The sequence below is a fragment of the Ascaphus truei genome, chromosome 7, assembly GCF_040206685.1.
Source record: "Ascaphus truei isolate aAscTru1 chromosome 7, aAscTru1.hap1, whole genome shotgun sequence".
In the NCBI taxonomy this organism is placed as follows: domain Eukaryota; kingdom Metazoa; phylum Chordata; class Amphibia; order Anura; family Ascaphidae; genus Ascaphus; species Ascaphus truei.
The window spans coordinates 32,144,561-32,159,305 of NC_134489.1; the positions used below are offsets into that span (position 1 = coordinate 32,144,561).

At 44.9% G+C, this 14,745-nt stretch overlaps 1 protein-coding gene across 3 annotated transcripts in view; it reads left to right on the forward strand.

Moving 5' to 3' along the window:
- Positions 1-9,394: 9,394 nt before the first annotated feature.
- The window catches only part of CADM3 (cell adhesion molecule 3), a 181,235-nt gene continuing 175,884 nt past the window's right edge, over positions 9,395-14,745 (forward strand). Inside the window, exon 1 of one of the 3 annotated variants that reach the window (XM_075607536.1) lies at positions 9,395-9,863. In XM_075607536.1, coding sequence (XP_075463651.1) covers positions 9,794-9,863 — 70 coding nt within the window. In that variant the 5' untranslated portion in view covers positions 9,395-9,793. The remainder of the gene's footprint in view (positions 9,864-14,745) is intronic. The other 2 variants (XM_075607535.1, XM_075607534.1) reach the window with 2 other exon arrangements.

The following is a 14,745-nucleotide window of genomic DNA, read 5'->3' on the forward strand; positions in this document are numbered from 1 at the left end:
TGTGAATGTGCTCACAAGTGATCTTTTTATTGGCTATATGATATATAATACGGTGGAGGTTTCTTGTTGCCTTTTTCACCCACCATAACTTCAAATGTGTATGGTAAACCCTACTGACTTGAAAATGGCACTGATGAGACCCATATAGATTGCAACATGTCTGTGAGTGGTTTCTCTGGCTTTGCATCTGATTCCCATGCAGTGCTTAAAAGCTGTGTTAACAGCGAGCATTAGCTTATAAGGGTTCCATGTGAAAATGGATTTCAGGCAAAAGGTGTCACGGTGTGCTCATTTGCATGTCATTTCCCAGAATCCCTTGCTGCAGTGGAAGCACTGTATGCTAGGTGATAATGGTGAAGGGCTGGGTTGCAGACCTGTTTAAAACATATATATAAGACATATATATATAATTAAATATTGGGGATAGAAATATTGGGGATAGAATAGAATTGGAAAGAATTATACAACATTTACAGCATGCTATAAAGCAGGGGTGCTCAACTCTATTCCTCAAGACCCCCCAGCAGCAGATCAGATTTTCAGGATATCCCAGCTTCAGCACAGGTGGCTCTAGGGGAGGATTTCAAGATCCACCTCCTCCTGGCACTAACCTGTGGCGGCCGCCTCCTTCTCCTTCCGAATCGCAGTGGAAATTGACGTCGCGGATTGTCACCAACGTGACATCACGTGGCGTCGCGTTGCCGTGGTAATGCAGTGCCATGACGCCATTTGATGGCGCGCCGGCACGTTGCCATGGCAGCGAGGCCGTGCCATGTTGCGTTAGTGACATCCGCGGCGTCCGTGGACAATTCGGAAGGAGGAGGGCGGCAGCAAGGAGGCGGCCACCACATGTCTGAGTGCGGCATCTTTATATGGGGGCGGACATTTTTTCCGCCCCCCAAATTTTTCCGCCTGGGCCTATTGGGCAATCAGCCACTGGGTGGCTCAGTCGTAGACTGATTGAGCCACCTGTGCTGAAGCTGGGATATCCTGAAAACCTGAACTGTTGGGGGGTCTTGAGGACTGGAGTCGAGAGCCCCTGCTATAAAGCACAAAGGTACAGTCTTTTGTTAAAACTAAAGTGGATCTTTGTTAGTTTCTGCATGGCCAAAGGATGCCCCATATCCCTCCCCCAACACTGCCGTACACACACAACAACAGTGCTGGAGTTAAATGTTTATTTATAATTACCACTATAATGTTTATCCAGGCAAACATAGCATGAAACCTTTCCAGGCTGCCCATTGCTATATTGAGAGCCCAGAACCAACTGCAACTCGTGACGCGCCTTGCTGACCGGATCAGGAAATATACCTGAGATTATTCCCTTTGTGAGAACACCTGGACGTCAACAGCAAAACAAGGGCACGAAACCTCCTCCCCAACCAACAAAACCACACCAATGCCACAGGAACCCATCTGGCACCCCTGAAAACGAGCCCGTCATAACAAGGCTATTTAAAGCTGCAGACCAAGCAAAATCCTACATGTTTTTTTTAAAATAAATCAGTTCTGTAGTATGAGAAAATACTTGTATTTTTTTTATTTTAAACAACTCTGAATGACATTTTTAGTGTATTATAACGTAACAAGCATTTTTTGTTTCTTTAGCAACCATTTACAAAGTCACATCCCCTTCCTCTTCTGAAACAGACTCTGACACACCCCTTTTTGAGCCCTGCCTTCTCTCTAGCTGTGCACCAATTGTATCTAGTGACTGCCTGGTCACATGATCTTCTCCACAGAACTTTGCATCTTTGGTCCTCTTCTGCTGCACTGACAGTAATTTAGTGAACCCCGAGCCGAATCTTCGCCGATCGATCCCAGGAGAACGGATCGATCGGCAACTAATTACTTATCATTGTGTGGATTGTATCAATGCACCTTGAACAGAATGCAAGTGTCGGGATGGTGCTTAGATAGAAATTAGGGCTGAGATGTATGGTGGAGAAGCAGGGTGTAAAGCTTTCAAAGTGAGGAGGAGAATTGAGTGTGTGATACGGGATTTGATAGGAAGCCGGGAGAGGGATTTCAGCAGAGGAGACGCCATCTCGCCTAAAATGCTCAAATTAATAACGTCATGATAAAAACAAGAAATGGAGCAGCCCATAGGTAAGCATGGGTCAATGACAAACTGACTGTCAGAACAACACCCCCAATAGATGGAAGCACGCCGGATTAACTGGAAGCAATCGGAAGGCCGACTCCACGTCAGCCTTTGCCAAAAAAGATGCCCTCCCGAACGGCATCATTAAATGATGTGTATGCCACGCGGCACAACCGAGGATCTATCCCATCGTTATCCGAGTCCCGCTGCGGCAATGACAAGGGCTGAATCAAGCGATAGGACACCGGTTTCTTCTTAGGGACAACCCGCCATCGTACCTAAAGAGGCTTTCTTAAAGCAGCAACTCTACATCCCACCCATTTTCTTCTTCTTCTTTTATATTGAAAATGTGATAATGTACAATGCTACATTCGTACCTAAGCTGGCAATCGTTTGGTGCTCCTGTTATAAATGTGTCAAAATCCGGATTGTGTGCCTAACGAAATGATGTCTGCCTTCTAACTTTGTGCATTATCTTACTAAGTGCAACGCATTATTATTACAGCTTTCAGAGTAATAGACAGTCTGCTGTTTGGAACACAGTAACAGATATGTTTGTGATACTTTGTTGTTAAAGTGCAGAGCTCAAAAAGCTGTGTGTCAGAGCCTGTTTCAATAGTGCAAGTGGATATGACTTTCTAAATGGTTGCTGTAGCAACCAAGGGATGGTCAGTACATAAACAAAAATCATAAAAAATGGAGGAGTTAAAAAAAAATGCAGACGGTATTATCTAATACTACAGAACTGATTTAGTTAAATAAAAAACCATTTAGTTGTTTTAAACAACTTTACCAGAACCACCCCCTTGTTGATCAGCTGACTTTAAATTATTCCCTACCCAACGTATCCTCAAACAGAATCCAGAAACCAAAAACCCTTTATAAATCATATCCGCAGCCTCTCTATTGGGTTCCTGTTCTATCCCATGCCGCCAACATGGCGACCTTCCTCATCATTACTGCCCTGCGGCATAACCTCAACTCCTGCTTCTCTGGCCACAAACCCCTTTGACCTTCGGAAGCATTGTGGAGCCGAGTGATACCCAACACAATTGGGGCGCACATAGCTGAATTTACAGTTGGGTTCCCACCTACATTGGCCTTCATTGTATAGCCAACAAACGCATTTCTTTCCAGCCGCTGAAAGCCCGGCGTACTGGTAGCCAACAGCCTCTGTAAGAACAGGGGACAGCCTCTGTGGTGCCATCAGTCCCTATCCTTGGAATCCCATTCGACTGTCTTATAAACTTCGGCCCTTTGCCGGAAAGCCTCATCGTAAGAAAGCCATGCCCCCTAATCATGTGTAGCTACGTGCTGGCCATTTTAGCAGCTCCTTTTTCCCTGAGACACTTGCTAAGATCGATAAAACCTTGAACCAGTTCCAAAAGGTCTTAGGGAAACCTCTCTCACCCCCTTCCTCACTCTTAAACTCGACTTTCTTTAGCTGCCTATCTACAAACTTCTTGTAACTCGGGAAAGGAGTCAAAACATTGATGCGCTCGCCCTTCCAGATGTTATCTTTTAACGTCGATGATAAATGCAAAACCTGAATCCCCCACATTACAAACATTGGTTTTCTTGAAACTACCACCATTAACCCCCATTTCCTCACCCTTTCATCTTTCAGACCCTGTCTGAGCTGACACGTCGGAGGACTTCAGAACCCAATTAGATGCTACAATGCCTGATGGCTGAATGTCTACTTGACACCCGGCCGCACCAGCCACCCCCAGAAACTGGCCTTGCCACGGACGACTCTGCTCACCCCTGCCCGCTCAGGCCGACTAGGGTTGGGTCTGCCTGCAGGGCCGGCGCAAGGGTTTCATGCACCCTAGGTCAAACTTAAAATTTGCGCCCCAGTTGTATTCTGTCCTACCTGTGCCGGTCGCCTCCGTTCTGCCGCCCTGCTTCTTCTTCAAAATCGAGCGTCAAATGACGCCGTGGACGTCACAACTGACGTCACACGGCATCTTGTTGCCATGGCAACCGTGACAGCACGCCGTCAATTGACATCGTGTTACCATGGTAACGAGGCGCCGTGCAATGTCACGTTGCTGACGTTCGCGGCGTCATTTGACGCTGGATTATGAAGGAGAAGCAGGGCGGCAGGCACAGGCAAGTGCCTACGGGCGGCAGACATAGTTATCGGGGCTGCAAGGTGTGGGATTATTATTAATGCGCCCCTAGGACCTTTGCGCCCTAGACGACTGCCTAGGTTCGCCTAATGGACGGGCCGGCCCTGCACAACCTGCTGCCTGGATAACCCCGGTAGACTTAATTCTATTTAGAAATTCTCTGAGAAATTCAGCCCGCAGTGCCTGTTTCTGGTGCTGGTGGGGTGGCTGGTGAATTTGTGATTATGTCTCCTGACCCATCCATATGATTACGTATGCCAGCCTCAAGCGTCCGCTTTCTGGATGATCCAATGTGTCAGAACCACTGGCCTCTGGACGACCAGCGCTCGTGTCCGCTGTGTTAGCAATCTGTGCAGACTAGCAACAAAAACAAAGAGGAGAGCTCGCCACATGCTGAAAACTGGACTCACTCCCGTTAATAAAACCCCCAGGACCTGATTGCCCCTGTGGCAGCCCTGAAGGTGAAATCATAGTAGAAGAGGGATCTGAGACAGGCCTAACCACCATGCTGGCAGAACACTGAGACGCATTCTCTGATGAAGAAACGTTCTGGCTGCTGTCCACCCAAAAATAGGACCTGCAACTACTCCAAGGCCTTTGCCATCCTGCTCCAGCGCCTCACTCCTCCCTCGATTAGGGACCTCCCCACTGTGGCCAAGGCTAAGGCGCTCGGCCACCGGGACCTCGTCCTACTGGAACGGCCCCCGCTAGAGTCCTCTGCAGGACCACCAATTTCTGCACAACTGCTGGCACGTGATCGGCCCGATGGGATGTGGGAGATGGTACTAGAGTTGCTGCCAGAACACAAGCCACGGCGGTGGGCCTCCATGAACAGGGGCAACACTCACTGCTCCTCCTCTGCACCCTGAGATGCCGGGGGGACGCAGCTTCCTTGTAACACCGAGATGACATTCTGATGGTGATACTATCATCCGCTGGCGTCCGAGTAAAGAGGACTCCTTCCTGTCACCATCCCCCCTATGTACCATAGTAAAACCCTGCCCCCGTGCTTCCTGGTCTATCTTAACCCTAACTCACCAAAATGGACAACACCAACTAAATATAGGGGTTGGATAAGTGACCCCCTCCCAGATCATGGTTCCCCTCCAGGCCTCTATTTATAAAGGTGCAATCCCACAGTCAGATAAAGAAACAACCTTTTGTAGATAATGTAATAATCTAATTGGCGTCCTTATGGTGATCTAAATGTGCCGAAAGCAAAGATTTGGTTGTTTTTGGCTCTTCGGAAATGAATTACATATTGCATTTTTGAGGGGCCTCTGAATGTGGTGTGTGCGGTGTGTGTGTCAATCAAGTGTTTCCTTTATCAGTATCAGAGAGCCAAAAAGGGGAGGGGGAGGTACAGGGGGTCTCTGCCTGTGCAAACTCTTGCTGACCATACAGTGACATCAGACAATCGGGAGCAGCCAGAAGACATAATTCACAAGTCTCAGCTCAACATGTTTACACACTAACTTTAATAAATTAATTACAAATAATTAGAGGTGTCAGATTTGGGTATCAACTGCTCTGAGCTGCAAAACATGAGCCACAGAGGTGACCCCCACAACCTTTACTGTACAGGGTTACATCTTCTCCTCGCCCCTCCTACATTGCCCTCTGCCATGTAAATATATATGCAGGAGGAGAGGTAGCTATACGAGGTTGACCATTCTCCCAGAATGCTTTGCAGCTGATCTTGTGCAGCTTGTGCTAAGAGGAGTTGGCAGGTGGCAGGGAAGAGGGTGTAGCCCTGGCACAGAGTTCTGGGTAATTCGGCAGGGTAGTGGCAGCCTGCATTGCACCCTCTGGGTTTATTTTTGCTGCGTAGCAGTATAAGCGATCCATCCCATCCGTCTGCTTTCCCCTCTCTCTCTCCTACACCAGAACAAAGCTACAGTATTACAGTGCTCAGCCCAAGTGCACTGACACTGCTATATCTGAGTGCGCTGATACTGCTTTATCTGAGTGCTCTTACACTGCTATATCTGAGTGCACTGATACTGCTTTATCTGAGGGCTCTTACACTGCTATATCTGAGTGCTGATTATCTGAGAGCTCTTATACTCCTATAGTATATCTGAGTTCGCTTCACTACTGTATCTTGAGTGCGCTTCTACTGCTTTATCTGGGTGCGCTTGCTTACACGGCTTTATGTCAGAGCACTTAAGCGGCTATATCTGAATATACTTACACTACTATATCCGCATGCGCTTATACTGCTATATTTGAGTGCGCTTACACTGTTATATCTGAGTGCACTTACACTACTATATTGGTTTGCACGTATACTCCTATATCTGAGTGTGCTTATACCTATCTATCTGAGTGCTCTTACACTGCTATATCTGAGTGCGCTTACACTGCTTTATGTGAGTGCACTTACACTGCTTTATGCGAGTGCACTTACTCTGCTATATCTGAGTGCGTTTATACTGCTTTATCGGAGTACGCTTAAACTACTATATATGAGTGCTCTTACACTGTTTTATCTGAGTGCATTTGCACTACTATATCTGAGTGCGCTTACACTGCACTATGAGTGCGCTTACATTGCAATATGAGTGCGCTTACATTACAATATGAGTGCGCTTACACTGCAATATAAGTGCGTTTACAATGCAATATGAGTGCCCTTACACTGCAATATGAGTGCGCTTACATTGCAATATAAGTGCACTTACACTGAAATATGAGTGCGCTTATACATCTTATCTGAGTGCACTTACACTGTTATATCGGAGGGCCATTACACACCTATATCTGAGTGCGCTTATACTGCTACAGTATATCTGACTGCACTTACACTGTTATACCAGAGTGCGCTTATACTGCTATATCTGAGTGCACTTACACTGTTATACCTGAGTGCACTTACTGTACACTACTATAACTAAGTGCCCTTATAGGAATCACATGCATGTACATGATCCCCTCCGCTATAGACACCCTCCCCTACATAACATACATTTGAATGATTCACCTCACCTTTACAGTATTTCACATGCATGTACATAATTTCCCTTAAGCTATAAAGACCCTATACCCTATAGGTATCACATAGAGTACATGTGTATGACTACAACTAGTTGTTATAAGGACCCTCTACCCTATAAAAAACATATCGATGTGAATGATGACTTAGCAGAACAGAATGAGGTGAGCCCAGACCTCCCCTTATTAAGCAATAGATCAGTAACATTATATAACTTTTCAGTGTCTCATGGCAGGGTTCTTAACTCCGGTCCTCAAGACCCCCTGACAGGTCAGGTTTTAAGGATATCCCAGGTTCAGCACAGGTGGCTTAATTGAGCCACCTGTGCTGAAGCAGGGATACCCTTAAAAAAAACCCTGACCTGTTGGGGGCACTTGAGGACTGGAGTTGAGCACCGCTGCCTTATGGAATATCCCACTACGGAAAGGGGAAATGGCTACACATTTATGGGAAACGGATAGAGAAACCCAGCGCTCATCCCAAATTGGGTTTACAATTTATTCGTGAATTTCTACATTTTGATCCTAAGGCCGCGCTTATAGTGAGTGCAACGGCAACGCGACAGATGATGTCACCCGTCGCCACCCGAGAAAGTTGTATTTCGCTTTGCGGCGACATCGCAAGTGACCTGGCCATTGATTGGTTCAGAGGCTGTCACATGTGGCGACAGCCTCTGAAAAATCAAATTTAACCGGCTACCAAATTTCGCACCGCCACGTTGCGCTTACGATAAGCGCACGCGACGGCGGCAATACATTTGTTTTGGAGCGACGTCGCGTCGCCGTCGCAAAGCACTATAAGCGCAGTCTTAGGCTGCGTCCATAGACACTGCAGCCGTGTGCTTTCCCTGGCCTTAGAACGCGCGCCGTCCGTGGGCGTGTCTATGGGTGAGCCAGTGATGTCACGGAGCTGGTTCGCCCTCATTGGGCGAACCGCTCACGTGACCACCCTATCGCACGTGAAATCAGTTTTGACTGATTTCACGCGCATCACGCACCCCTCCCGCCCGCCGTATAGACGCGATCACTGCCTTTAGGCAATGTGATCACTCAGCGCACGGTCTGCCCCTGTATGGACGCAGCCTTAGCAGGTACCTACACTAAATCCATATGTGTTATTGTCTTGAGGGCTAAACAGTGTTAAATATGGGAAAGTGCTTAAAGGGTTAAATGAAGGAAGCATTTATGCTATCTGACATTATTTACAATTAAAAACTGGCAAACAAACGGAAATACAATTCCCTTAGCATTATGAAGGAAACATTTTGAATGCACAAGTTCCTTAGTGAAAAGTTATATATATATATATATAGCAACTACTGTGGAGGGTTTTTGTCACTTTTTTTTTACCCACCATAACCTTAATAATTGTGGTGTGTGTGTGTGTATATATATATATATATATACTTCTACCTGTATCGAGTACTAAATGCAGATTAGCCATAGCTGTTATAAAGACCCTCAAACCTATGGAGAGTACATGCATGTGTATAATGACCCCTAGCTGTTGTAAATATTCTCTATCTAATCTGCAGACTGGACATGCATACAGTATGTATGAGTGACCCATAGTTGTTATAAGAACCCCCTCCCCTATAGAAAGCACATGCATGTGTATAATGACCCCTAGCTGTTGTAAGAATCCTACAGAAAGCACATACATGTGTCTGATAACCCCTAGCTGTTATAAGGACCCCGTACCCTATAGAAAGCACATAGATGTGTATGAGTGATCCCTAGCTGTGATAAGGACCCCATACCGAATAGAAAGCACATGCATGTGTATGATTCCCCCAAACTGTTATTCCATATGAATCGCATACACGTGTATGTCCCCCCCCCCTCCCCCCCCCCCCCCCTATGATGTATGACCCGTCTTCCCTGCAGGGAATACATGTATATAATGCCTTCACAACCGCTACAGCACCATCACTCCCCTCTCCAGCAGCCTGCATTACATCGGATCCACTTTCCACCCATAGAGAGAAAACATCCCCCCCCCATCTCCTCTTCCTTCCCCCCCTTCTCTCCCCTCCCCTCCCCATCTCTAGGGGATCAATGCGGACTGCACCACAATTACCTGCACACAAAGAGAGGGGAGGCAGATTGGGGAAGCACAGCATGTGCCTGTGTGCAGAGCCCTGGCTGGCTGCAGAGCTGCAAGAATGCAAAGCATCCCCCCCTCTCCCCCCTTCTCCCATCCACTCCTCACCTCCCCTACACACCCACAGCTTGTGTTATGGTCCATCCCTACTGCTCTATTTAATTCCCCTACTGCTGCATCATATCTTGCCTGAGACTGGTTAGAGCATCTCTCTGGTACTCACCCTGCCAGCCAGAGAGGGGTTACCCCAGCCTGGGCTGCTCCTGGAGGAATTATCTGAGCATGTTCTTCTGATTTGGCTGTTTTAATCCCAGGAGAGGTGGCATTTCCCCACCCCCTCACCCCCCCTGACACGTCAGAAACTAAAACCAGAGACTTCATCGTTAAAAAGCGAAGGATAATTTGGGCTTTTTTTTTTGTTGTTGTCGTGTTTTTGTTTTTTTTTTCGCCGCCATGCATCTCGCCGCGATCCTGCTCCTGTCTCTCGCTGGGTTCACCGGGGCAAACCTTTCCCTGCACGACCGTGAGTACCCCCTATATAAAAGAAACCCCCTTTTATTGTTACTGTATAAGGGCCCCCGGTGCCTGTACATTCCACATCTCGCATTCTCTCTATTGAGATCGGTTTGCCTGGGTAGGGGGGGGGGGGTTTGGGGGGGACTTATATATTAAATCGGAGTTGCCTTATCTATGGAGAGCTAAAGCCGTCACCCTGGTTATTAACCTGCAATGCCTGGGAGCCGGAGGCACTCAAGACATTTATTCTACATTGAGGATTGAGGATGTAAAGGATGAACGTGTTAATGTTGGCAAAGGAGATCTGGTTAGAGTATACGGTGGAGATTTGGGTGGAGATTTGGTTAGAAGAGTATACGGTGGAGATCTGGTTAGATTATACGGTGGAGATCTGGTTAGAGTATACGGTGGAGATTTGGTTAGAAGAGTATACGGTGGAGATCTGGTTAGAGTATACGGTGGAGATCTGGTTAGAGTATACGGTGGAGATTTGGTTAGAAATACGGTGGAGATATACGGTGGAGATCTGGTTAGAGTATACGGTGGAGATCTGGTTAGAGTATACAGTGTGGAGATCTGGTTAGAGTATACGGTGTGGAGATCTGGTTAGAGTATACGGTGGAGATTTGGTTAGAAGAGTATACGGTTGAGATCTGGTTAGAGTATACGGTGGAGATCTGGTTAGATTATACGGTGGAGATTTGGTTAGAGTATACGGTGGAGATTTGGTTAGAGTATACGGTGGAGATTTGGTTAGAGTATACGGTGGAGATTTGGTTAGAGTATACGGTCGAGATTTGGTTAGAGTATACGGTGGAGATTTGGTTAGCGTATATGGTGGAGATTTGGTAAGAGTATACGGTGGAGATATAGTTCACCTTGTTTTGGGTTGGTAGGGGTAGTGTTTGGTTTTTTTAATGGCCGATAGGAGGGGGGCGGAGGTATAAGACCTTTAATGTATGCGAACACACCCTGCTCTGGTTTATAGGGCAAGCTGCCATCTCTTCTTGGGGTCTTGGGATTGCAGATACACCGACCCTATTGATTTATTTATTTTATATTTTACTGTGGAGAAAAATCCATTGAGAATTACCTCTCGTTTTCAAGTACATCATGAATTGTGATAGCAACATTAATTTACCAATAGAAACAGCACTGATGCACACGGTAATACTATCAGACACTAGTACTTGGCAGTTGCTTGGGGTTGTTGCTATGGTGCCAACCTATGCAGTGGTGGAGTACAAGGAAAGTGAGACAATAACATCAATCATTACATTATGGTTGGGATACAAGAGGTAACGAGGTTCCTGGGGCAAGGAACTTACAATCTACAAGCCCCACTGAAATCGCATCTTGTGCTCCTATGGCTTATCCCATTAATGCTTTTCCTATGCATTTGGTAAACCATTTTAATAATATGTATGTCGGCACTAATTGTGCTGGAAATGACATCTTAATCTGTCTCTGAAGAGGTTAAACAGATATTGTACTTCACCCCCAAAACAGATCAACCTTCCAAATCCCAGAGTAACAGCACAGGATGTAGGATTTACTGCTGTATGGGCGGGTTAAGAGGCACCAACTTGTGTATAAAACAGACAGAAAGAGCACAAATATTCGAAATGCTGTATTTGGGACGTCTGCCAGAATAATTAGTGGGACGGAGTAACAGAAAGGCTTTGTAATGTTGTTTTGGGGGGTGGGAGGTGGCTAGTACAGTATTTCTAATGCTACATTCTTTCACAGAGTAGCTTTTAATGGGACTACGGGGTGTATGTATCAAGGCAAGATTGGAGCAATTCTATTGAAATCAATAGGATTTTTGTTCTTGAAAACACCTTGGGCAGTTTGTTTTGAATGTCTCCGCTTTTCCCTTGATACGTAGACCCTTATGGTTTTTTTTTTGCCTGGGTTTGTGGTTTTAGGGGATCACGAAACATGTCGCGTCCCGCGTGCAATATCAGGATAATAGAAATTGACGATGACGTTTGCAGACGCGTTGGTTATAATAACACTGGGTTTAGTTAAACTTAGCTGTTAATAAACAATTGCGGGACAATATATATGAGGTTCGTGTAAACGAAAACAACATTTCCAGCAGACGTAGCAAAGATAGATATACAGTATATAGATGTAGAGGTATCAGTACCGTGTTAGCCGAGCTTTAATAATCAAGAATGAACAGACGATACCGATCTGTGGCTAACGAAATGCTTTTATTTGTGCGAGCTTTCGAGATTCAGTGATCTCTTCTTACGGCGATGTTACATTGAACATATATATGCACATTGATGTGTATATATATATATATATATATATATATATATATATATATTTATTAGAAGTATTTCATTTAAAGGATTAGGGTAAAACCTGAGACCTGGTTATATTCGTGGGAAATATTCATGGCTTGTTGATTGTAAGCTCTTGGGACTATTAGTATGGATTAGTATAGATACCAGTGAAAAACGCCCGACCTCACCAAAACTTCCCAGCGTTTGTGGTTATCAAAATAATATTGAAATAATGACGCCTGCGTATTCCACTTCGCAGTACAAGGGGCATACAATTTTCTATGGGGACAAATATTGCTAAGATCGAACATACCGGTACAAGGAGCAATGCACAGTTAGCAATAAAATAACTATTAGCATATTTCCATTATTAACAGTGCGTAAACTCCTGACCCGTCAATAATAAGGACAGACGTGGGTAGCTTAGCAGGTACTGGTGTTGTATTTTTTTGAGTATGTTTAGGCGAGCTTTGCATGCAAAGTAATTAATTACGTTCCCGATGAGTTACGTATTGATTTCTGATGTTAATCTGCATAATCACAGACAGTACGTTCCAGATATTTGCCGTTAGGTCCTACAGTAAATCTGTTTCCTGTTGTGACATATTGTGTATACTGTGTCGACATATATCAACTGGGTCGCAATCGTAATGGGCTATAGTGATATATATTGGGACGATCTGTGCACACATTACCGCCCTATGAGAAATGTCTGATGTCCTGATATATTGTGATACATGCTGTATGTGCATTACCACGGAATCCCACAGGGAATCTCAGATGTCATGGTTTATTGCGATATATGCATTATCACTGAATCTGATGTTGTGATATATTGCTGTACAGTGTATACCGTGCAAGCTTTAAATGTGATATCGTCTGTGTCGTGATATGTTGCGATATATATTGTACACTCATCGTCACTGATTCCCCAGGGAAATCTGCTGTTGTGATATATTGAGATATACTGTTGAAGCATTACTACTACAGTATATCCTGTGGGAAATTTCCTGTGTTGTGATACATTGCAATAGACGGTGCGAGCAGTAGCATCCTATGGGAAATCTCTTATGTGTAATGATATAATGCAGTATATGCCACGGAAGCATTATCACTGAATTCCAAAGGAAACACAATATGTGGCGATATACTGAGCAAGTGTCAAGGACTTAGCATCCATGTAACCAAAATAACGCAGACCCACAAAACACAGCAGTGTATAGACAAGTATATATGTGTGTGTATCTGTATACGTGTGTGTGTGTGTGTGTGCATGTGCAGATCTGTGTATAGCATTGTGTATATTTGAGTTAGATAGCAGTTAACAGTGTCTGTGTATGAGTGTGTTAATGTGCATGTATAAGTGTCTGTGCGTATGAGTGTGTTAATGTGCGTTTATACGTGTCTGTTTAGACTGTGTCTGTACGTGTATCAGTGTGTTCATGTGTGTATTAGTGTGTCTGCATATGTATCAGTGTGTTCATGTGTGTATACTAGTGTGTCTGTACATGTATCAGTGTGTTCATGTGTGTATTAGTGTCTCTGTATGTTTATCAGTGTGTTCAAATTGTGAGTACTGTACACATGTACATGTACTAGTGTGAGTCTTGTGTGTACTAGCCTGTCTGTACATGTATCAGTGTGTGTGTCTCAGTATGTTAATGTGCGAGTCGTGAGTGTACTAGTGTGTCTGGAAATGTATCAGTGTGAGTGTGTGTGTGTACTATTGTCTCTGTATGTGTATCAGTGTGTATGTATTATTATGTTGATGTGTGAGGCTTGTGTGTTCTAGTGTCTGCACGTGTATCAGTGTTTGTGTATCAGTGTGTTAATGTGTGTGTACTAGTGTGTCTGTTCGTATATCAGTGTGTCTGTGTTTCAGTGTGAGTTGTGTGTGTACTACTGTAGTGTGTCTGTATGGGTATCAGTGTGTGTATATCAGTGTATTAATGTGTATCTACTAGTGTGTCTGTACGTGTATCAGTGTGTGTGTGTGTGTTTGTGTATCAGTGTGTTAATGTGTGTGTACTAGTGTGTCTGTACGTGTATCAGTGTGTTAATGTGCGAGTCCTAGTGTGTCTGTATGTTTCAGGGTGTCAATGTGTGTGTATTAGTGTGTCTGTACATGCATCAGTGTGTGTATGAATGTGTTAATGTGTGTGTCTATGTGTATTAGTCTGTGTGTATCAGTGTGTTAATGTATGTGTCCTAGTCTGTACGTGTATAAGTGTGTTAATGTGCGTGTCCTAGTGTCGGTATGTGTATCAGTGTGTTGATGTGTGTGTCCTAGTCTGTACGTGTATCAGTGTGTAGATGTGTGTGTCCTAGTGTCTGTACGTGTATCAGTGTGTTGATGTGTGTGTCCTAGTCTGTACGTGTATCAGTGTAGTGTGTTGATGTGTGTATCCTAGTGTGTCTGTACGTGTATCACAGTGTTAAAGCCGAAGACTACGCTGCTATTTTGACATTTAATTTCCTTCTTTTTTGGGGGAGAGGTATTTGTTTTATATACCACCTGAACCGGGAGGTGCCTCTGATCTGATCCTTGGTGCCCCAAACTCTGGGGGCCCTCTGGTTCCTGAGATAAAACAG